The 24,509-nt window shown below is 33.0% G+C and overlaps 1 protein-coding gene across 1 annotated transcript in view; it reads left to right on the top strand.

Annotated features, from left to right (window-relative positions):
* Nucleotides 1-2,175: 2,175 nt before the first annotated feature.
* Smp_145420 (putative plexin) overlaps nucleotides 2,176-24,509 on the top strand; it is a gene marked incomplete at its 5' end in the record, with an annotated part of 69,659 nt that continues 47,325 nt past the window's right edge. Inside the window, 13 exons of the mRNA XM_018796859.1 lie at nucleotides 2,176-3,243; nucleotides 7,852-8,163; nucleotides 9,208-9,330; nucleotides 9,492-9,683; nucleotides 11,979-12,107; nucleotides 13,385-13,638; nucleotides 16,015-16,508; nucleotides 17,820-18,127; nucleotides 19,132-19,227; nucleotides 20,382-20,486; nucleotides 21,522-21,681; nucleotides 22,080-22,339; nucleotides 23,971-24,216. Of these exons, the coding sequence (XP_018651958.1) occupies nucleotides 2,176-3,243; nucleotides 7,852-8,163; nucleotides 9,208-9,330; nucleotides 9,492-9,683; nucleotides 11,979-12,107; nucleotides 13,385-13,638; nucleotides 16,015-16,508; nucleotides 17,820-18,127; nucleotides 19,132-19,227; nucleotides 20,382-20,486; nucleotides 21,522-21,681; nucleotides 22,080-22,339; nucleotides 23,971-24,216 (3,747 nt within the window). The remainder of the gene's footprint in view (nucleotides 3,244-7,851; nucleotides 8,164-9,207; nucleotides 9,331-9,491; nucleotides 9,684-11,978; nucleotides 12,108-13,384; nucleotides 13,639-16,014; nucleotides 16,509-17,819; nucleotides 18,128-19,131; nucleotides 19,228-20,381; nucleotides 20,487-21,521; nucleotides 21,682-22,079; nucleotides 22,340-23,970; nucleotides 24,217-24,509) is intronic.

Raw genomic sequence — 24,509 nt, 5'->3', positions numbered from 1 at the left:
CAATGTACTAAGAATTTCTGAAAAGTGCTATTTAAGGCAAGTGGAACTAGATGAACACAAATGAACGAATTGCACTTGAAATCCGTAATCAACGGGGAATCAATTGCAGAGGAATCGTTGGTTCGTACAAATACCACAGATTGTTGTCCGCCACATTGATTTTCTTGGTTTCTGAGTACGAACTAATATTGGTCACTCCATTATCCAGTGAACTTCGAAATCTATTTTCCACACTTTGTCCATCATTAAAATACAAGATAACAGATAAAATTGTTCGATAACGTGTTGTATCTGAGCTATTTTCCGGAACTAGTATACAGAATATTTTTCATTATTCACGAAGGTAGTAGCAACTCATGACAACGGTATACTTGTTGTCATCACCTGTCTGGTGTTAATTTAAATATTGTAGACAAAGCGCTTCAGTAGAATACAAATAATTTGACCATATTCATGTTAGGAGAATTAAAACCTAGTATTTGCTGCTTCACTTTGGGCACCTCGTCAGTATCACAGTCCTCACGCAAATCGAATGAGATTTGTGTGGTACACATGTATCTGGTGCTTCCTTGTACCAATATTTATGTGTTTAAATAAATTTAAATAAATAAAAACAAGCTGGGTAAAGTCAAACCAAGATGTAGCATCAGTTAATGAAGTCATTGGGTGCCAATTTGAGCTTTGTTGTTAAGTGTAAACTATCTGGTCGTGGTCCGCGCGACTGTTGTGATCAATTGTTTGAGACATTAAGTTACATGGCTTAAAATTAGCTCTAGTGATGCATCCACTTTATCTATTAGATCCTGAGTGCAAAAAATTTTATACTCTTTGTTTCCCAAGTACATCCTCGAGTCAAATCTTTGTTACTGTCACTAACATTTCCATTACTTTGGTATTTGTCTTGTTAATTTCTTCTCCCTGCTGATGTAGTATGGCAAGTCGGGCCAATACACATTTGTGCTGGTTTCTGAAGTTACTTATGACTTACTAGCTAACCCAAATAATGTTAGTGATATTTTTCAGCAAATAATCATAAAGAAGTAACCAAACTGCATTCATCGCAGTTCCTACTAGTCTCATATGACACAGACTAAAAGATCGCAGCAAAAGTTTGGCTAAAAAATAGTTTACGTGGTTCAAGCAAAGGTAAATATACTTCGCAGCCTTAGTTTTGTGGAGAAGTTTAGAATATTAATGTGAGATGGTTAAATAAACTGTACACCACTAAGAGTTACCAAGTCGGTAATTCCTTAAATCTAGCACCAAATTATGGGTTTAAAATTATTCTCAGTAGCCTTAATAATGAATAATTTGTACTTTGTGATTAACTTTATACTTAGGTTCTCTAACATTATCTGAAGTGATAAGATAAGCGTTCAAAACTAGTGTCATGCGTTTATCCAATTAAATTAGCTTCAATGTATTGTTTTGGTCATATATATGAGGTGTAAAGGAGTTCTCAGAAGGAATATACAGACACGGAAAGCTATTACGAACCCATCTAAAACGATGTTCACTACTTATACTCCAGATACTTCACATACATATTTTCTAACAGGATATTTGGTATAATATGTGAATGCGGTATAAATAAATAATGCACCTCCAAAAATCCTAATTTTTGCATACTTTTCTGATGCTAAGCCTACCTTGAATACACGGGCACAGACTATGTGGGATAGAAATCCACTGAAAGATCAAATGACTTTCTCGCCAATATGTCTTCGGTAATTTGGATGTAAAAAAGTTCACTTTTATTAGAGAACAGAGAGCTCTCTCCTGAACACGTTAACGACAGGTTTGTGATGTCTTTCTAAGATATATAGATTAAAATCAAGATTTTATGTTATGTAACCTGTGTCTAAGTTGTGCGTAAACCTTAAAAAAGTGAACCATATATTCTATGACTGATAAAATTGTTATCTCAATCTAGTTAATGTATTGCATTTTGTTTTTTCCTTTTGTAATTGTTTTATTTATATTACCTAATTTACTTTTTTACGTTTTATTAGGTTCATTTGCATGAGATTTCATGTTTACTCAGAGAAGTAATGATATATTTAAGTCAGCTTGCGAAACTGGTTACACATTTATGCATAATTTAATGTTCTAACGCTTTCCAAACAAGGAGGATGGTGTAATACTACAATTATTTTAAAATCGTCATCTGATCATATGCTGTATGGTATTCCAAGGAAATCGGTCTTAGTGTTTTTTGTTTTTACGGAAGTTGTTGTACATGTCTTAAATCTAACGGTTAGTCATAATGCATCGATTCCGGCTACAACTGAATCAAAGAATTTGCGTGTACTCTACCGTTTTTACAAGCCTGAGAATCTTGATTTCGTGTATGTCGCAAGTGTGAATTCAATCAGACAATTTAGTGTCGATAAACTGCATCTTGTTGCAGAACGTATTACTGGTCCACATAACTTCTCCATCTATTGTCTATCGAATGGTGATAGCTGTGAAAAGTGTATGCATGTAGATCGGTCATCGTTTCCCTTCGGTTATGGTTCTGATTTCTGCCTCCCCCATCCAACTAACAACTATGTAAAAGCATGGGGTACTTCAGGCTTTCCAGGCCCTGAAATATACAGTTTCAACTACTCTGAGTGGGATCATGAATCTCATTTCGTAAATGATGACAGAATAACCTTCGAAGATAGCCTATATGTATGCAATACTGTCTTTCATGGATACTGTGAAAGGCTAGGTTTGATAAATGTCAGTCAAGAATCCCCATGGTCAATCGGTACAAGAAATCCACTGGTAGACAAGAAAAACAAAAATCCACAAGAAATACCGGTCGTTGGATCTCTTCCCTATACACATTCTGTTCTTGTTGTTGGTTCAGAATATATCTATGTGGGCACAGAGCCTGATGGACTCCAAGAACACACACTCATTACATTTGATCCACTAACTGTGCGACTAAAAAACTTTCACTTATGTAGCACTCAACCTAGTTTTGAAAGCAGAGCACAGTTGTCAACAAATCCGAGCTTACGGATACAATATAAGTCTGCTTTCCGATACAGATCATTGCCAAATAATTTGAACTTCCAAGATCAACTGTTTAGACCTGCTTATGTATACTTCGTTCTTCAGCAGCCTGAAAGTTCATCCTTTTTCCGGTGGCAATCACGAATAGCTCGAGTGTGTGACGGAGATAAGTTTATTTCCTCTTACGTTGAACTGAATATAGCATGTTTTGAGTGTGTATTTGAAGATGATGAAAAAGTGAGTATTCATCAATTTTTCATATCAGTATAAACGAAGCAATTGTTTGAAATTTATAACTCATCATATTTTTACCAAAGTAATCTAAAATTTGAATAGTGTCATACGAAGACGAAGATTATCAGAATTATGTGATATATTAGCGCAATACATATCGAACAGTACAATCACATATATAATCTAAAATTGTTCTGCATTGACCTTAATCACTCGCGAAAATGATCGCTTAGAACATATAATTGATCCTAAAACCGCCAAGATATAAATAATATCTTTGATGATCTCGGTTATGACTTTATTACGTAGCATTTACTGGAAAATAGATTTAAGTACAGAAACATTATTAGCAAACAGAAATGCCTAAGGTAAAAGTCATTTCTGTTGATGGTTACAAGCCTTGCAAAGTAGGTTGTCAGAGTGTAGAGAAATTTCCCACTGAAATCATAGTATTCCAACTCCAATCACTTTTTAAATAGTTTGCCTTAAAATGGATTTTAAAAGTAATGGATATTTTGTAGGTTCTTTATGTTTCTTTCTCGATGTATAGAAGTAATCTAATCTGGCTTTCCGAATGGGCTCTTTCTTAAACTACTATTAACTAATGTTAAAATTTAATCACTAAACTCATATAGGCACCCATAAGGAATAATTTTGAACAGTAGGTTTCATGGCTCTATCATCTATTTTACTTTTTTACTCTGTATCTCCCAACAAGGTCTGTTAATTACTTGGATCTTAAATTGATATATTTCATTCTTTGAATTACAAATCTATCTGCTTTGTGTGATTTCATGATTGATAACTGATAGAACTTGACCACTTCCAAATTTTTGAACGAACTGTCAATTTTGGGAATATAGGTTTACTTACACCATTTCTTTGTACTTGTTCAAGTACAAAAATTTGGTAACCTGTTGATAATCGCATTCTAAATAGTCAGTGCACTCTTAGCGATCTACTGTAGTCTTGATTTTTCCCAAATAAATATATCGGTTGCTTCGGATGATTGAGCGGTATTGTTTTTGGTCATATTTCGTAATCAAACAGGGAAAGATATGTCATCACACACGATTCAAAACAGAATATAATGACTTGTATTTGCTTTATTTAATTGTCTTAACATTTCCAAATCGTCTCCTACTTCTACCAGAATAGTATCCCTAGACTATCAGTATCTAAGTGTATAACGTGTTAACATTTGAAACTAAAGGTACTGGATCTGAATTTCGAAGTGGTCGTCAACCTTGTGATTCAGGTACACCCAGTTGGCGAGTCCAAAATACGAATCTTGGATACCTGATAATATTTTAAACCAATGAGTTAGATGATATTAGTTACTCGGTTCAGGGAGCTATGATGAATCACCTGATCTAAGCTTGGTAAAATATCCTGAATTCCACGGCATGGCATCATAAACAGTATACCTTTCCAAGTTTTCCATCTAGTCTCTCTGGTGATAAGCAACACTTGGTATATAAGCCTCTGCATTATTATCTATAAAATGTCGTAATTACCACAGCAAAGGTTGGAATATGACACTAACTGAGTAATGGTCTCTATTACTCCAAACTTGCGTAAGAGCTCAACATTAAATTAATGGTGTTACCACACGAAAATGCTGTGCATACGATGATGATTATACACATTGCTATCAAACACTGTCATTTTGGATAAGCTAGGTTCCATAAACGTGGTACAAAACTATTTGAAAGGAAGCAATGTACATCAGGTCTCTCATGTTCGTCAGGCTAGCGTTGTAACAATGCCACAGTGACTTAGATCGACATATACCTTACTGGCTTTCAATATTAAAAGATTGAACTTGTCTAACACACAAATGTTGAAAGAGAGTACATCATCAAGTATACAAAGTGAATAATTTCTTGTATCACATAGTTATCTACAATTAGAATAGCTTTACAATCTCCAGTTCTTTAACAATTAGTTATCAGTTCATCTCTTACTCAGCAGAAGTCATTACTACCCATAGTTTAACGTTTTCAAATATTTTCATCTTTATTCTTTTGAAATTATTATAACTTTTTGTGTGAAATCACATATTCATTTGATTCACTTATTTTGAACCTACGTGAACTAGTCACGTGAAACCACTTAGAGTTGTTGTTTGCTTTGAACGAATTGATTTTTGTGCTTATAAATCATACCTGTGCCAAATCGATTTTGATTACTTATTCTAAGATAGACATTTCTTCATCTAGCGTTTGTATTCGTGAATTAATCAAAAACTACCTATGTCGACATGTAATCTCATGGTTTTGTAATAATATTTAACCAATGAGCTTAATTAAAACAATCATATTTTGTTCATTAACCTCGACTTTGATTTGAGGTTGAAGTGGTTTTATTTTGACTCACCATAATGTCCGCATAAATTACAAGTTAAACATTCTTTAAATAAAACTGTGATCGTTTGCTCTCCTATTCTAATAATTTTCACTCTGATGGAAGATTCAGGAAGTAATTCTTGGTCACAGTTATCTATTATTACTTTGTTTTGATACTGAATACTGTCTGTTGAAAAATTTCGTATCGAAAATATCTATCTAAAGTTGCTAGTTCGTCCATTTTTTTATATTAGTCATTGATTATTTCAAGATCTGACAATTTGTTTGTAAACAACTTCAGTTTAAAATGCGAAAATGATGTATTATTACAGAACACTAATGCTCACTGATCAATAGATACTATCAAGATTTGTCGCATCTGTATTTCTCCTACAGAGTTCGTAAGGAAACCCTGTTGTATTCTCATAGTTGTATAATTACTATTTCAAAGGTATCACTGTATTGGAAATGTATGTTGAAGAAGAGAAGTTTACTTACTTGTACCCTTTGCTAGTAAATGCGTCTTAATTTAAATTACACTGTCGAATGAATTTTATCAGTTATCTTGGCAAATTGTAATGTAAGCCATTATGAGATATTGAAATGTCCGACTGACCATAATAAACTTGCTGTGCGCAGAAATTAAACTTGGTCCTAAATATGTGGTCGAATAACGGTTTTTCATTGTTTTAAACTTTAAGACCCGGAATTAATTGCATAGTTGAGAAACTTAAGGAAAATTATAAAGTCGTTACTTACTTGAGTAACAAAAATCTATTTATTTCCTTGACATTCCACTGCATTAGTTTTGATAGAAAAAACTGGTTTATCTTATAATTAATGTATGATTTCATGTAACAAGCTTGACCAAGTTAGAAATTGAAGATTTTGCCTGTTTTTTTCACGAAAACTGACAAATTTCTAATTGCAGTTCTATTATTCAACATTGTCTCTTCGGGAAAGTACTTCAAAACTTGTTGAATAAATTCTATAATTAAAACATTTCATGTGTTAGGTGACAGTAGGTGACTAATTATATCTTACTTAATATAACTTTAAAGTTAATTGGTAGACAAAGAACCTGTTAGCATATGCCTCTCTAAGTGGATTTATTTATTTTAAAAATCCGACCTTTAATCAAGGATAACGTTTACAACAGTTCTCCATAACAAATATAGTGAAGTACTGAAATGTTAGAGATTTTTTAACCTAGTTGGATGCTTTTAATAGTGTAATGTTTTCTAAGTTAATGACTTTGCCGAAAACAAAAATCCAAGAAAGGTCTTTAGGACAGCTCTTGCTTTCTAGATTAAAGGCAAATCAGTGGATAACACTGTCGGTTATATAATGTTTTCCAAGTTTTGGGACACATTATAATACTATAGTTGTATTGAAAATGAGCTTAGTCAACCAATAAGAGACAAGAATGAAAACAAACAACCCTTATGGTTGCTTTTCTCTAATCACGACACTCAGATTTATATTTTCTTTTCAGTATATTCTACAGAAAAGTTGAATGTTATTTTATTTAGTTTCGTTCATACGATCATCAATCAGATTTATTAGATTGTTAGTTTGCTAAATCCTCGTGAATATAATTTATGAACATTTTGTATAACTGTTCCCGCAAGTAATTGTTTTACAACCTAGCAATTTACTCGTTTAGATCCTTTTTTCTCTAGAAAATCATCCAACTATTTACACTTTTAATCGTACAAAACTGTAAGACAATACATTGGTATTCCTTATTATTGGTTTCTTCAGTAGTAAGCTTGTTTGTGATTATTATTTTGCGACTGAATGTCTTTACATCTAATTTAGAAGTGGAATGTCTCTTCAAAATAATGTTTTTACACCAAAACAATTGCCCGTAGTTATATTTAGCCATATTATTATCACACCTAATTGAATATCAGTCATAAGGTTGTGAAGATTGTTGAGTTTTTTGAGATCAGGGATCGATCAACGTTAGATTACCATTGCAAACCTGGGAACACTGTACGGCGCTCCTCAACAGCGCACATCCACCACTGCATATGTTTCAGTTTATCATGATATGCAGGATAGTCAGTCTAATGGATATAAAATACAGTGTGAAAGCCGATCATATAAAATTATTTGAGTAGAGTGATGTGAATTGCAAAGTATGCGTTTATTCTACGTGAGAATATTTCTTATCAGTGTGTCAATATAATGAAACGAGTAATTTTAAACGTATCATAATTAATTTTTTATAACTCAACCTATTGTTTTTACATTATAGATGTTTAACGCATTACATTTCTCTTCACATGGTACTGTTGGGAAGCAATTAGCTAGAGAATTATTAGAAAACTTTCAATCCCAGTATGATGATAATTTGTATTCTAAAATTGATATAACTACTACTGATCATTCAGAAGTTCTTATTGTGGCGTTTGCTTCACAACCTATTGATCCTTTATATTATTGGTCTACACGAAATGTTAGTCCAGATATTGATTTGCCGAATGTTCAATACAATCCTGACTCATCATATCGACATGGATCAATTTTGTTGCCTGGTTCTGCTATTTCTTTGTTTTCTATGACACAGGTACAAATTAAATCATTTTGATCTTTATGTACATCATTTTCATAAAAACAAACAAACGTTATGCTTCGTTTTGCTTAAGTATTCGTAATCTTTCGAATTAGTGTTCTGATATAGATATATCTCTTGTTTTTTCGAATTTTTATGAAAGCTTATACCTAGAATAATACTTCTGATAATTCGTACGCGCTCTTACTAATAAACGACAAATAATTATTTGTAATACGAGTCTAGTATAAAGTGTGTCTTTCAACATTCCAACAACCAAGTTCAAGCTATCGTACTAGTGCTTTTAATACACCATTGTTCTATGAGGATAAGCTAAGCAGGAAAAGCATGATTCAAGTCTGTAAGCTAACATTTAAAAGGTGGATACTGAAATACATAATCTACAGTTCCATTCCCTCTGTGTCTATTCCTTGTATCTACTTAATATTGCATACGATTATCAGTCCTCTTTCTAAAAACTGAATAAAACATTCAGAATGACTGATTTAAAATTAAAATTTTTCAGAGAACAATTTATATGAAGATATTCATATGTATTTCTTTCTACTGAAATTCATTATACTGATCAAACACTGAAACGGAGACTAGTAATCAATATTGTCACTATTAGTAGTTGTCCACCATTCCAGGCCGAGAGAAATCTTTTAAAAGATTATCGGATGTGGATGCTTTTAAAAGAAATTGCGAACCTATTTTAAACCATATAGTTTAGGGTTTTCAAACCTATCAAATATTTAAACTTTGATCAAAGAAGTTGTTTTCAATACAATCATAGTCCATAAAAGTTCTAGATTCTGAAAAAATACAACTCCGATTGGTGTTCAAAAAGATACTTCAATAATTGTTATGACAAAATACCACAAGTAGTTACTCAGGTCATTTTATCATAAGGTTTGTTCTTCATTTTCTCTTCGAATAACCTCTTCTACTCATCAATATGATGCCATATATAGTCCAGTTGAAATTTTGTCCAAACGCATATAAATTATTGTTTCTTTAAGAAGAAATTAAAGATGCTTTTTTGCCTTTATTTTGTAGATTAATGCCAAATTTGATCGTGTCGTTATGAATTGTTTGGACGGCATTGGAATGCATGGACCATCACATTTTCTACATTCTGGAAGTAGCGGAAATCCTAGGTGTGTTAAAGATGATTATTCTGTAAGTAATATTATTTATTTTCCCCTTAGTTTCTGTTTGTGATATAAATTTGCTTTTTCATATATATATATATATATATATATATATATATATGGATAATTTGGAAAGATAATAACTATTTCATTTTTGGTATCATTCATTGTTTTAAATTTTTTATACAGAGGGATTTGATCCATGATTGTCCTAGTAGTCGTCAACTCAATCAATTTATTACAGGGAATGATCCAGACGATGATATCTATTCTCCAGCATTGTTGTACTTCAAATCTAATGTTACCGGTATGGCAATAACCACTGTATCACAAGAATTCACAGTTGCAATATTTACAACAGATGATGGCTATCTATACAAGGTATTTACTTGTTCGTCTAAATTATTCAATGTATAAACAGGTTTGATCCAACGAACCTATTGGCCTCATTTCGATTAGATTTATATTTGTTTCGTAGTAGTTAATAGTTAATTTCGACACTGCTTTCATCACTAGATTTATTATTTTCGAAAATTTAATTTCCTTGTGTACAGATTGGTAGGATAATGATAATAATAAGCGCTTAAATCAATGCCATATGTGTATTTTTGTAGCGAAGAAACTACTTGGAACCTAAATATCCACTATTTCAAGGTGTGAATTTTCAAGAAAGTATTTTTTCAGCACTTCTTGTCTACCATTTAACTTCTTCCAAAAAATGTTTCGACATTTTATGTCACAGTATATTAAATACAAGGATTCCTATGTAGGCGCCTCTAACTTCATAAGATATCCGTCTGCCAACCAAAGGAAAAGCTTACTGCTCAGCATTTCTCTCCGTTTTACTTTATGGGTGTGAAACATGGCCGTCAAGAATGGAAGATATTCGTAGTTTACTAGTATTCGATCATGGTTGTCTACGAAGGCATTGTCCGTGTATTTCGTAACCACGGAATAAGCAATGCCTGGTTTAGGAATATAGTACGAGCTAAGGATGCAAAATCGACTGATGTGATATCAAATCTTCATCAACTGAGGTGGTTGGGACATGTCTTGTGTACTCGACCACCTCCCACTTCGAAGAGTAATGTTTTCTGGTGCAGGGACTGAGTAGAAGAAAGCTAGGGATACCAAACCAAAACATATCGTCAGACTATGAAGTCACTGATAATTGAATTCAGTCACGTTAATAGGTACAGACTACCTGGTTGGGGTCCGTGTGATTATCGTAACCAATGGTTAATGACTTTGAATGACATGGATCAGAATCGTTTGCAGTTGCGTAGGTGCATCCATTCCTTGTCATCCCCCAAATCTTGACGTTCTTAATTCCTCATAAGTTTTCTCGTTTTTATTTCGTTGATTAGGATTTTCTCAAGTCGTATCGTCGATGTCTAATCTTTCCTATTACCACTGATATTGTTACTACCTTTACTCTTCTGGGATTTGGCCTGACAATTAGATTTCTGTATGCTAATGGAGTATGTCGACTTGAACCGATATACATACATACTAGGTTCTACATTGTTACTGACCGAACCAAAAAGTCTTCAAGAGTCAGGCTCTGTTTCACACTTTGCTAAAATTGTATCTACAGATGAAATTCTGAAATTAAATTCATTCACAATAATCCAGACAGTAAAACTGCGAACGGATGGCCAAGCGGATTACATAATTTTCATGTCTTCAACAACGCTAAAGGTCGACGGTCGTCCTGGCTTTCCGTGATCCATGCATTTCTCACGAACATCACTAAGTCCCTTGATGCTCCTTAAAGAAAGTGTTATTTCCATAAGTAGCCCTTCGCACTTCATGAATGTTCTATATGTTTTTCCGAAGTTTCACGAAAATGTGATTTAGCTCAGATTGCAGATTTATTCGATAGATAATCCAACTGATCATTTTTGGCTAACATTTAGTAACTATACTACTGTATACTAATGAAGTGCATATATATACGTATAAATTTATAAACGATTCTTTCATTATGGGATTTTTTCTGTTTAACTAATTCGTGTGAATATTAGCTCACAACATAAATATTTCAGTCTTTATCAAACAATTCACTTACAGACTTGTTTTTCGTTTGATAGTCATGTAATAGTTTCACAATGTAAAACAGATATTGCTGTGATCAAATTTTTTTCCAATGTTATTGTTTGTTCAGTAGTTCAAATTAAAACAAAATAGTCACACCGTGTCAATCGATGACCATTTTCTGCTACTTGCTTTTTGCTCTAGGAAGAATTATTGTATCCATCGGTGGTATTTGTCATGAACTGACCTCAAGCAAAGTACCTTTCAAGACCAGATACTGAACAGTCGCTTTGTTCTTTCATAGGAGTCCTCGAAAGTGTCCATTCACGACCTCAGGGGATTAAACCCAGAACCATCAGGGCTCTCGGTGAACGTTTATCCACTAGGCCATTGAGTTAGCATACGATGATACAGATTTTCAACTCCTATTAATTCTTGATATCACGTGATGACCATCCAACTCAGTTAGTGTTGACTTTTTCATTTCCTGCACATATTTTCGGTTGCTAGTTCATTGCATGAAAACACCAATGACTTAATTTACTGCCGTTATTTAAATAATGCTAATTTCATTTATTTAAGTTTTAGTATCTCCCTTATCTTGAACAAATTTTTTTCTGATTTCCTTTTGATTCATAGTATGAGCTTCTTGGTCTTCGCAAAGTACATCTTTTAGGATCTTTACAACTGGTTCCAAATGGTCAACCAATAACGAGCCTAGCATTAGACCATACTGGGACAATAGCTTTCGCGACATCATTTCAAAAGGTTATTTCATCCGATCAAATTTCCTTAACTCATTTTATTTAGTATTTTAAGTTAAACTTATGATGTTATCAGTTTTACGGTTTATTATTTTGATTACTAGCTTATTTGATAAATAACGTATTATTAAAATATGTTATATTGCTATATTTGTTTATCTATTACTTAGGTAACTTCATTTTAACTATTGTTAACACTACTGTGTTTTACTAACAAAATATATATACACAGAAACACTAATTAGTATTTATGACATGTTAAAGTAAATAAATTATTTGGTGCCATATTGTTAGATGAGATATTTTAAATATTTCGATTTTCTTCTTTAAAAACCTGAAGGGAACTTCTTTACTACAGTAGATTTATGAACATTATCAAATTTCATCATTTATATGGTAGACTGATCTTCCTCAGGAAACTGTTAAAAACCAGTTAGATCGTCTCAGTATGGGACTCCTCAGTAAAGCGCATCTACGACCTCGCCGGGGGTTAAACTCAATACTTTCATGTCGCACTACGGGCTTTGAACTCTTAAATCACTAGGTGATCATCCATTATAGTACTTGTCTGACTTCAATCATTTCGCAACATCATGCAACCATCTTCGGATGACGTTGATGTGTAGCTCTTTCCACTACACGTTATCTTTTTTCTGCAATTTAATGAACAAGGTGGTTAGTATTTCTTGGATTATTCAAGATCTCTATCTGATAAGATAAATAAGTTCTCATTCCTGTTCAACATGGTCCATCCTGAATATGGTTTAAAAACAGAGAAAAATCACAGATAACATCTGAAGCTGTTATGGTAATGACTAGAATTAAAAATTTTAAAAAAATATTACACTAATGTTTTAAGAATCAGTGAAATACTTAACATATTTGTCTTCTCAGAGAGAACACTTTGTGATGATATTTTTCAGAAATAGCTTTTTATTTGTTAATGAAGGCGTTTAATTGTGGATTTTCTATAAATTATTTGCTTCCTGTGATATGACTCTTTTTTTCAAGTTGACGAAAATTTCACTCTTATTCAGTGTACAATCAAAGTGTAACTTATTCACAAATCTAGTTTCGTAATCTCGATTTTTGGGGAAAATAGGGGTTAAATTCATCTCTACATTAAACGGATTTACAACTCCATATACACTTCATTTAAATGTGATACCTGTAATTATTACCTTAGGTTATGCTGTATATTTCTTACTAAACAGTGTGTTAAAGTTATGTTTCCTTACCCAGGTTTATTTAGGTTGATTATTTTCAATGTTATATTTTCAGGTTTTCCGCATTGAGTTATTCAACTGTTCAGCGTACTTAACATGTCAGTCATGTTTGAAGGCTCGTGATCCTTATTGCGGTTGGTGTATAGCAGAAGGTCGTTGTTTACTGTTTCACCAATGTCCTTTAGTAATGTCTCGTGTAAAAACACCTAATGATCTCAAAAAGAAACGATCTCCAAACAGGTTCGCTGGTAGCGAATATTCCGCGTCGGATCGAGTTTTTTGGTTACACTATAATACCTCAGTCAATAAGTAAGTTATTTCTAGGGGTATGAGACAAGTTATTACTTTACGGTCCCTCACACCCTGAAAGAATACTTCGTGAGGCATCTGAAAAAGAATCTAGGTTAAGGATGATCTTGACTACCTAAGAGCATGACCTCAAAGCACAAAGGGCAACTACCTGAAATCGGTTACATACAGCCCTTTTGAGCAGTTTTAGACGATCTAGCTCCCCACCCTGTGGTCTTATCTCCGGGGACAAAAATCTGTGGAGCAAGGAAAGGTGAGGTACCCTTGGGGTTGGTCTTTTCTAGCCCCTTTTTTCCATTGTAAGTAGGCGACATCGTTACGGATATTGGCTGTCTGAGGAAAACACCTTATTACTGTCACAGCCCTATGCAGTCCACAGTGCAACTTCAACCTCGGACCACGAGTTTGCTGTTTTTAGTCGTATCGCTTTTCAGCCGACCTACTTGGCGTGATAAGACCTAAACGAACAGTTGTTCCAGCTAATGTTCCTCAACCGTGTCATGACGATATGGAGTCCTGTCCACCTTATTAAGGTAGCAGCTATGGTTGGGATTTATATAACAGTTATAAACTATTATTATTTTGGTGTGTTGCTATCACTAGTTTGAGTCACATCTCGTTTAATCCTGATTTCTTTTGTATTGTCTTTTTAAAATATTCCATTATAAAATATCTGTTCATATGCTAATTGCATATCATTTTATATAATGAAATAAATCATCCATAGGTTCACATTATTAACTGATTATCTGGAACTATTGGGTTCCTCTATAAAATAATATAAGCAGTAACTAATTTCACCAAAAATACACAATAAGTATGGAGCAGTCTACTGTGAAGAACCAGTAGCCTCCTAAGATTATGAAACGCTAATTAATATAAACGTTTTCTCGTACCAACTTCCAATTACCTTTATGTTGAATGTTAGTTTTCTTCATTGAACTAAATGTTTAAGGTATCTTTATAAAATAAAATAATCATTTTAAATTTCTATCTGCAACACTTAGGTATTTCAGTTTATATATATATATATATATATATATATATATATATATATATATATATATATACATATATGAATTGTCAATTCATGTTTCTTAATGATGTGTAAATTTGTAATTCAAACGCTTTTCACGTGCAAAATTACAACAATTGTTTGCACAGAAATCTAATTATGGAGATTGTGAATAACTGAGAAAGTTTTGATCTGCAAAATGTTACCATTGTAAAGGAGGATATTAGTAGGAGGAATCTGTCTTCATTGTGAGAAGTTACAATGTGCTTTCATAATACATATACATAACATTTAATCATCCATTTGCATCATTTAGTGTGTTCTGCAATCTGTACCGTATTCTCGTTTGGTCTCCAACTTAGATATTCAACTATGAAAAATGAGAGTCACACTAAAGGATGAAAAAATGTAGAGATAATAAAGAGAAAAAATATAAACCACACCAGGGGCAGTTTGATAGTGAAAGTAGCCAAAGGGGTTGAGTTTTTGTATTATCAAAGCTTCAACAAACCTAGGCGTTTGTACTAGTCAAATTTGATACTAAATCAGGAAGCGTGAGTTAAAATCAACCGAATGACCCATTTCAGTTACATGGGATTGGAGGAAGATAGTTGGTTGTCATCTGCTCCTATTGGGGCATTGAACTTTGTTTTTGTAGCCATTTAAGTACATATTCAACCAGCTTTATTTGCAAGTCACGATTACCTCGAATATGTATGTCTGTCTACATACATGTAAATTGGTAAACGCAACGGGGCATAACGCTACCACCCAAATACTATGCGATCATTGTTTTTCCAATAATAATGACCTTGGCATAATAGTACGTTCTACTGATGACTAATCTGAGCCTTCGCTAGAACGCAATGTTATTCGACTCACATTTGAATGACAGAGTAATGTAGATATTCTTTTAAAGTGTCAGAAGCAAAGTAGGTCTTTTAATACTACTTCGGCTTTTCATCTGTTTATAAATTCCATTGGATAATTCTACTGCAAAAATTTTTCATTGAGCAACTTCGCTTCAAACTTAACTTCAAGGCTGAATCCAGTAAATTTACTAAGTACAATTTCTAACGTTTCTATTTTTCTTTCATTCAGAATAATAATTTTTTCAATTGTCCATGATTATCGCGTGATGCTAGGATGTATATAGATTCAGATTTATGTCACTGTTGCCCGTTTTATATTTATAACAAATGGTAAATCATTAAAATCTTCAATCATCAAATGATGACTACTTTTCCCCATATGCTGGCGTGGAAAAAATACATTTAAGGCAGTTATGCTCTATTATTTTCCGTGAGCGTCTTTCGAATTCTTTGAATGGAGTTATTGTTTATTTATTTATTTCACCACAGATGCCCAGTAATTAGACAAGTCAGTCCACCTGGTATTCAAATAAGTACAACCCCAATGGTTACTTATGCAAAGGAGAACAGTCAATATTATCAACAAAACATAATTCTGAGTTTGGATGCATTTCTTTCGCAGAACCTCCCTAATTCTGACTTGTCAGAAGAATCATTTTCTAGGAATCAGCCTCATCAAATAAATTCCTTTGTGGATTCGGGGAATCCCCATCATCCGTCATTAGATAGAAGTAGTACTGCTACCAACTCACAGTTGTTTTGCAGTTTTCGAGAAGCACCAACATCGGTTCTTCAAATGGAATCCTTAATCTCTGGAACCCTTTCCAACTTTGATTTAAATAAGATTTTGTTAAATGTTACACGTACACCACTTCTCACTAGGACTGTTGCCAAATTGTTTTACTCGTCTGGAAAACCTATAGAAGCACACTGCTTGTCTCCAGCCATAGCATCACGATTACCACAACTTGAGGATGATAAAGGTAGGTGTAAAAGGTTTTAAAGCTAGGGTTGCTGTAATTTTGGGATCGTGGTTGGGCGATTCCCTGAAAGTCCTGGAATTTCTCTGTTTAATTCAATTTCCGATAACTGAATAGTGAAATAAAGTTAGCTTGCTAAATATTATTTTAGTTTGAGATAAGTATATTTAAATTTTTTGAACTCATATTCATTTAACATATTTGAGGCTAGATGAAATAAGGCGGGAAAAATTGAGCGAATTGCTCGTCACCTAGCGTAAATTCATTATCATCAAGTCCTGTAAGAAAAAACGGTGATCAGCACCTCAAATTAGCCACATTATCTGAACTAAAAGTGAGATTTTACTCCGTCTAACCAAACAAGTGAACTATTAAAGTCTGTTTATTTGAACTCAAGGAATCGTATAGTGAACTACGTAAAATTCTTATCTTGTAAAACATCGGGCAGTGTTCATCTGAGACGTCCACTACCATGGATCTAATCGAAATTTTCTGTAACATCAAAGATAAAAGTAACTCTACTCGCTGACGTATTCGGAAATTCATTTTCTATTTAGATATATTTTTTGTTAATGTATATTATTTTTTTCAAACTATAGTTTATAATATCTAAGATTAAGTTATCATTCAAAATGCATAAAAACGGTTCCATTCTTTGTCTTCTAAACTTTGAACACCTTTCATATTTCTGTTCGCCATTCATTCAAGTTCCTGTTTGTTTATTTCTACGTTTTATTGTTTTTATTCATTTCTCTTTGTTATTCCAAGTGTAATAACTTTATGCATTTAAGAATTGTTTAATATTTCAAATTCTTAATCTTCTTACAAGAATATATTCATAAGTACACTTTCTTACCAGAAAAATAATCATGTTTAAGATTTAATTTTCCTTTGTCTGTTTATCACTAAAGTAAAACACCAGTGTTTGCATGAGTGTTTCAACCATTCCTACTTAATCTGGTATACATTGAAGTTTTCAAACATTTACATAACGAATTAGATGGCACTTAATAAGTTTTTTTTTATCCAAAAGCTCCCATCCCCCACTAAAGCAATATTAAGAAAGTTCTCGTTGATATCTTTTGTTTTTAGGATGAAGTGTATGGATGTTATTTCTATATTGTCTGTATTTTCAAAAGAAAATATCCCAGTACTACTGATGCTATTAATGAACAATATAAGTGAACCCGATCACAAATATTATATTTGAGTAGTTGCCTAATCTTTATCATTTTTTAAGTCGGTCATAATAATTCATGTTAATTTAAAGTTAACCTGATCGACCACTTTGTTTCAAAAATTTTCCGCTTACAGCTTCTGTACCTTTGTTGTTGTGGTTAGAAAAAGTAAGAACAACTGATGTAGATCCTGATAATGTCGGTGCACTTGCACCTGCTCTATTTGCTGTTTATAATTGTTCTCAACTTAAAGATTGTCAATCTTGTACACGAAGTCGATTTGTATGCGCATGGTGTTTATTTGAAGATCAATGTGTTCCCGTTTTTCCAACATTATCATCAGATGGACAAATAACAAATACTGTGTGTAAGGATTCTTCTCATCTTTACTCTAAATCTTACGAACAAATTAATCCTCCATTTGATATTATTCCTCCTGGTCATGTAAGTAAATGGCCAAAATTTACTCATAGTTCCTAATGTTTGTTTGTAACGATATTCACATTCATATATGTATCATATTTAAAATGCTTAATTATCTGCTCAAATCACGTATTCGTAAATTAAAAATCAACTTTATAGCACACCTTTTGAGCTACATAACAAGCTACAAATTCTCTGATAAACAAACGCAAATGGTTAGAACTGTGCTAGATGAGTACATATAATAAAATAACAATATATCCCTTGATAACATTTGTTTGAATCTTATTATTTTCTTTACTTTTTACGCCATTTGCAGTTAATTTGAATTTTCTTGTATGGTGTTCTCAAAATACATATAATTAGATTATTGAATGATTTTGTCAAGAATTATTCGGGAAATTACTTCATATTTGTGTTTATTGGTTAATAGAGGCTTAATGGGAATTGAAATACTTTTAAACTCTATGAGTCTTAAGCCATCTAATCTCCTAATATCAACAATTGATGGGTTATTTAGGTTGGTTTCGTCACATTTCCAGCTCTAACTACTATGTATTGTTATTTGTTACGTGATCCGGGAATCCCGTTGTGATAACACAGAGGATCCACAACCGAAGTTCATATTATCCTCAGCAATGGTTTTAATCCAGCCCTCAACAATTAAGAAAACAAAAGAAACTCAGAAACTTTTTCCTAACAATAACCAATGATAAAGGTGCCAGTATTTCTAAAAAATACCGATATATTTTTGAGACTCAACCAATAAAAGTGTGGGTCTTAGGACGCCAGATTCAACCTTATACACGCTATAAATAAATAATCCATTTGTAATATCCTAATGAGTAGAAAAATGAGATTTTCTGACGTTCCATAATCTTTATAGAATAACTTTTCATTAATTCTTATTGAATTTCAGGGAAATAATGTACTTCTCATCATTACCTCTTTTAGTTAAAATTTAGTTGGCACTTGTTTTTTCCCTGTCATTCCCATAACTTTATCACTTCTTGGATTTGTAATAGGCTGACGACTGTCCAAGTTTCAAGGGATCTCCCAAAAGAATCACACTGACTAGTGGTTCATCACTTACTGTTAACTTATATGTTTCGAACGTTCAGGTATGTAAATTGTTTCTCACGTGTATGTGGATAGTTTTAATGATCTGTGCTACTTTATAAAGATTGTAATAGTTTTCTGCATCATATCGTAGAACACTTCATACATGCTTTAAATGATAAAAATTCATTGGACTGTTATCAACTGTTTTTCTTTTTAATTACAATTGTCCAGCTTTACTGCTGTTACTTCTTTTGAGCTATGAATTATTACTTTCTTGTTACTAACCTTGAAATAATAAGAACTAAAGAATTTACTCATTCTATTGCGTTATGAACCTGTAATCACAGCTTTCAGTGTAATTGGTTACTTTTATCTGCTGCGTTCATTCGCTTAGGAGATATTTATTTTTAATAACTATTTTGGTTATTGCACCTTCGATCCTTTTGGTATTTGTTTTACTTTCTAAGATCACATAAACCCAGTCGGAAATATAGATTAAGAATTGTATTCTGTCAACTGGATAAGAAGTATATGTCAAACAATGAAAATAGTCAACAAGTTTACATAGCGAACATTTTTTTGGTACTGATGATCAATGACTATTAAGGTAGTCCAGTCTCTATGATATATTATGCCTCAGATAATTTTGTTGTAATGATCGTAAGACGTTGTGTCTATATGAGTCATTCTATTCCTAGTTATTAGCTACTTAGTATCATCTTGTTAAGCTTCAAAAACTATTCAATTCATAAAAGTCGATGCATATTTTGTACCATATTTGTACTCTTAGTTTTAATTTTGATTGGTTTTTATGAAGGTAAATAGTCATCTCACGAAAATCTGATTCAGTTTCGATCAGGAATAAACAGTAGTATAATACACACTCGTTCTGATGAAATCTTAACTGTGTCAGTATATATACCCTTTGCTAAGTCTCCCCTGCTTACTGGGTTGTTGAATTCCCCTGTAATAATGTTTTCCAGAACTTATGATATTTTTATTTCAATCCCTAAGATGCTTGCATTTTTTAAATCATAAATCTTAGTTTTTTTACTGTGATGTTCAATCTATTAAACGAAGCACACTAGTTTTAAAGACAAATATTACCTGATTACTGGTAATGGACTTATCTCATGCGTATATAGCAATGATTTTTATGTTATTAGCTATTTTCCGTTTATGTCATAAAATTATAATTCTAATTCTTTTATAGAAACAACAAATCGTTGGATTTAGTTGTGCAGAAAACTGTACAAATCAACACGTTCGTGCTTCATTTAACCCATCCAATTCAACGGTGTTCTGTCATATGGAAGTGGTATGATTAATTTATTTTTTGTCTTTTATAGCAAATTTTTATAAAATTACAAATACAGTGTAGGCATTTTAAGGACACTTTTTTCGCATAGTAAAAATATGTTTATTTAAGTAATTCCGTGATACTACTAAATTTTTGATCGATGGGCATTTAAATGACGAATTACTCGTCACCATTAATCCGACTGTATAAAAGTTTAAATGATCCTTATTTCGTTCAGTCTACACTGTCTAGATAATACTCTGTTGATTATTAATCCAATTGAACTCGTCGACAGCTTAATGTTTGTTAAGCGGTTTTTTAATATATTGGCATAGGTTTTGACGGTTTTTGTTTTGGTGAAATTATCAAGTGTCATTAGTTTTTACCATTCATTCCCATTGAAATCAGTTCAATCTTAGCAAAGTCGATTATCAAGTTATTTTCCGTAGTGTAGATGTTTGATTAATGGAATCGAGATGAATCAAAGATTGATAGGAGGCATTTTAATAACCTCGTTTATTTGACATCAATTTATTTAACACGTAATTACAAATACGTTTATGAAGCTTCAGTAATTAGTGTCGTCAGAAAGAATATCTCTCTGAATTACTTTATTATATTTTTTTCAATGCCACAATGAGTTCTCGTTATGATTGAGTTAATAGCCAAATAAATTTCCGTTACATAGATTATTTCTAGTAAAACACCCAGGTGTAAATAATTTTGGTTGATAAAGTGATGTCCTGTTCCCATGAATTTGTACTTATTGTGTTATACTAGACTGTTAAAAGTATATTATTTGACAAAACTTAATACAATACAACAAATAGACTTATTTTCATGTCTTACACTAGATATATTTGGCCAATTTTTTTTACCGCCTTCAGTGTAAATCCGTTGCTTGTTTATTCGATAATGTAAACCAATATTCTATTATTTAAATATGGGACACTGTCCTCATTTCATCAAAGTCTCTGTACTACTCACCCTATTGTTGGCAACACTTAACTGTATTTTATACTTTGTCCGAATTCTGTAATTTACTAACCATAGATGAATCTAACGGAACATTTAAGTACTCGTCTGTTAAATAACAATGATATCCAACGATCACATGATACAGCTGTAATTTGTGACTTAGATCTTTATTGGCACGGATTGAACAGTCATGATGCAAAAGGCCATCGTATGGTTAACGTGGATCAAGTTCAAGGTCAGTTACTTTGTTTTATTGGTATCAATACATTGTTGATTGAAACAGAGCACAGAGCGAAATCCATGCCGAAATTCAGTGTGATATATTTTGGATAATTAATTTTTAAATTATTTCATGCTCATAGATTTGTTCGTATCCATTTTCTGAGTAATATTTCTGGCAAAATGAGACGCATCTAGCAGTAGTATGTACTTACAGTACTATATTCTGATATAGGCGTTAAACAAACAAACAGCGTGTTTTTTGTATTCAGATGGGTGTGATTTCAAACGTTTGTGAACAGCTTTTCACTTATTACATAAACTAACATTGACTCGTTACTTTTTTAAAAATATAACATCGTATATCTATTGAGTCACTCATACATTTGTTATTTTCGTATATTTTGGTTTCAGTGGAGGTTTATGCTTGTGAATGGTTAGCTGAATACTGTGATAAATGTTTAGATCTACCTCCCCGATTTGGTTGTAGCTGGTGTGTTTCTGCTCAGGAAAATATCCATATTAATGACTATGAGAATAAAAACATACTAAATGAAGGCAAATGTCGTACTCAGAATTCATGCGTTACACGTAAATATTTCAATGGTTCTATAGCTGTTCGTCAGCATTCTATTCGTCCGGGCGATGTATGCCCAGATCCTGAAATCTTAACTGTAAGTCATAGAGAATGAATATGTAACTTCAAATGTATTCTTTCAGCCTTGGAATCCTTGAAATATGTTGGCTTTATGAAAAAACTCACTAAGTAGCAGTTATTTACCTATGAGATTTAAATGTATTTATGTTTTTGTAGTAGTTATGAGGAAAAAAATTATCCTGGTGTCGTCCTTTCCAGCTAAACTTAGTTGGTGAAGCTAGTAGGCTCTTCTGGAGAAGAGGCGTACATGGAAGCACGTCACAATCACCGGGACGCACCAGTTGTTTTCGTAGCAAATGTTTTGTTCGTTGATCTAGTTTCCTCTCCAGTGATCGATCACCATCCGTATACCACGCGGCAATCATTTATCATGCCTTTGAGTGTAAGAAGCATCTTTTCACACCCATTGAACGGATAACGGTGTAGGTTGTTTTCTGTTTCTAGTATGTGTTTTGAGAACTGGTGTTCGTTTGAGTTGTTGCTGGGATAGTTGATGTCTTGTGTGCATGTGTTGGATAAAATGCTTGAATATTGCGATATAACCATTCTGCGGTCTTATATGTTTTGTTGCGATTTGTTAATGGCCAATTGTGTTGGTCTGTTCGTGTAGTGATCGCAGCGTTCAGTCCGTGGTCGTTTGTCAAGTGTCTGTTCATCTCTTTAGTGATGGCGAACAGTTGTCGACAAGGTTCGTTTTGACACTTGTATTGTGAATTCTCATTTTCCGTTTAGTTTTGGACTATGTCCTTTTTTCTTTGTTTTAAATTTACCCGGATTGTTTAACCAGTTTGGTGGTAGTCTGTCTTGGATTTCATCGCCGTCATGGCTTAGTTGTCGTATCCAGTTTTTAGTTTGAGGTCTTTTGTTGTTGTTTAGGTCACTTATTTGAATTTTTGAAGATCGCACCTGGTGTTGTGTTTTGTAATACCTTAGCTACTCATTATCTCATTTGAACATTAATTTTCTTTAAGTAACTACCGTTTGCATTATTCACATTAAAATCAATTATTGTGAACTGAATATTTAAGTGCTTAAAAGGAACAGAGGTCATCATCAAGTTTTGAAAATTATCTTTTAAGCAAGTTTTCTATATGTTTGTACTTGGAATTCCCTCACGATATCTGTGCAATTGGTCACTATCTTTTGAAAATTGAAATCTAATCTCTTATTGTTAATATATCAGTATTCAAAACGTGATAAAGAGATTCTCTATTTTCCCTAGACTTTTGAAACAGAATTACTTTAAAATTGGAGATACGAAATTCCTTTTGTGAGTAAAAGCTTGTGAAGATTGTTGAGTTTTGAACTCAGGACCTTCAGTCTCGTGTGTAAACGTTTAACCTCTGAACCCCTAAGGTTAATGGTTCGTGTGCGAGACCGAAGGTCCTGGGTTCGAGCCCACGATTCGAGGCTGCGGATGCGCACTGATGAGAAGTCCCATATCAGGACGAAACAGCTGTTCGGTGCTTCCAGGTTCCCATTAGTGGTCTGACGTAGATTGGTTCTTAGTTTCAACAAAATTCTTTTTACCATACAAAGTCTCTTATATATTTTTAATTTATATTTAGCTTTTTTCTCGCATTAATCACAGAACAGTTTTTCGCTGATTCCTTCATCCGTTTTCTTCTCTTTCTCGTTAACAAATAGCTTTCCCCAACTAATGCTACTTTAACAGGACAACCGATACTTACTATTACTGGTAGAAACTTGGGTCGTAGTGCATCGGACATCGTAGAAGTCTTTTTGGATCTTCAATCAAAAATCCAGTGTATTGTTTTATCGGAAACATATCAACGTTCACATAAATTTATGTGCAAGCTTGTTGCAGCTCCTCATTTATCACTTCCTGTTTCTGGCAAATTAAAGGTTGTGATAAGCAATAAACGATATGAAGTGAGTAGTGTTAATATATGGAAAAATGAATTAATCTGTGGGATTCATCTTTCCGAATTTTCTGAAATTATGCATAGTTTAACTATCATGTAAAAACGATGCAATTAACTTACTAGCATACTTATGTATCTGGTGTATGCTACTTATATCTGTCGACATAAGTAGCATGTAACATTAGTGGGAAGTGAAGAACTGCCATCAGAAGACTAAGAAGATCGAATTAAAGAGAATAGAAGGGAATTGTGGGCTGGAAAAATCATACAAAATTTGAAGGACAAATGATGGAGATTCAC

Source organism: Schistosoma mansoni, chromosome 4 (assembly GCF_000237925.1).
Source record: "Schistosoma mansoni strain Puerto Rico chromosome 4, complete genome".
Classification (NCBI taxonomy): Eukaryota; Metazoa; Platyhelminthes; class Trematoda; order Strigeidida; family Schistosomatidae; genus Schistosoma; species Schistosoma mansoni.
Note: the sequence above shows the minus strand (reverse complement) of the source record. Positions and strands in the feature narration are given on the sequence as shown.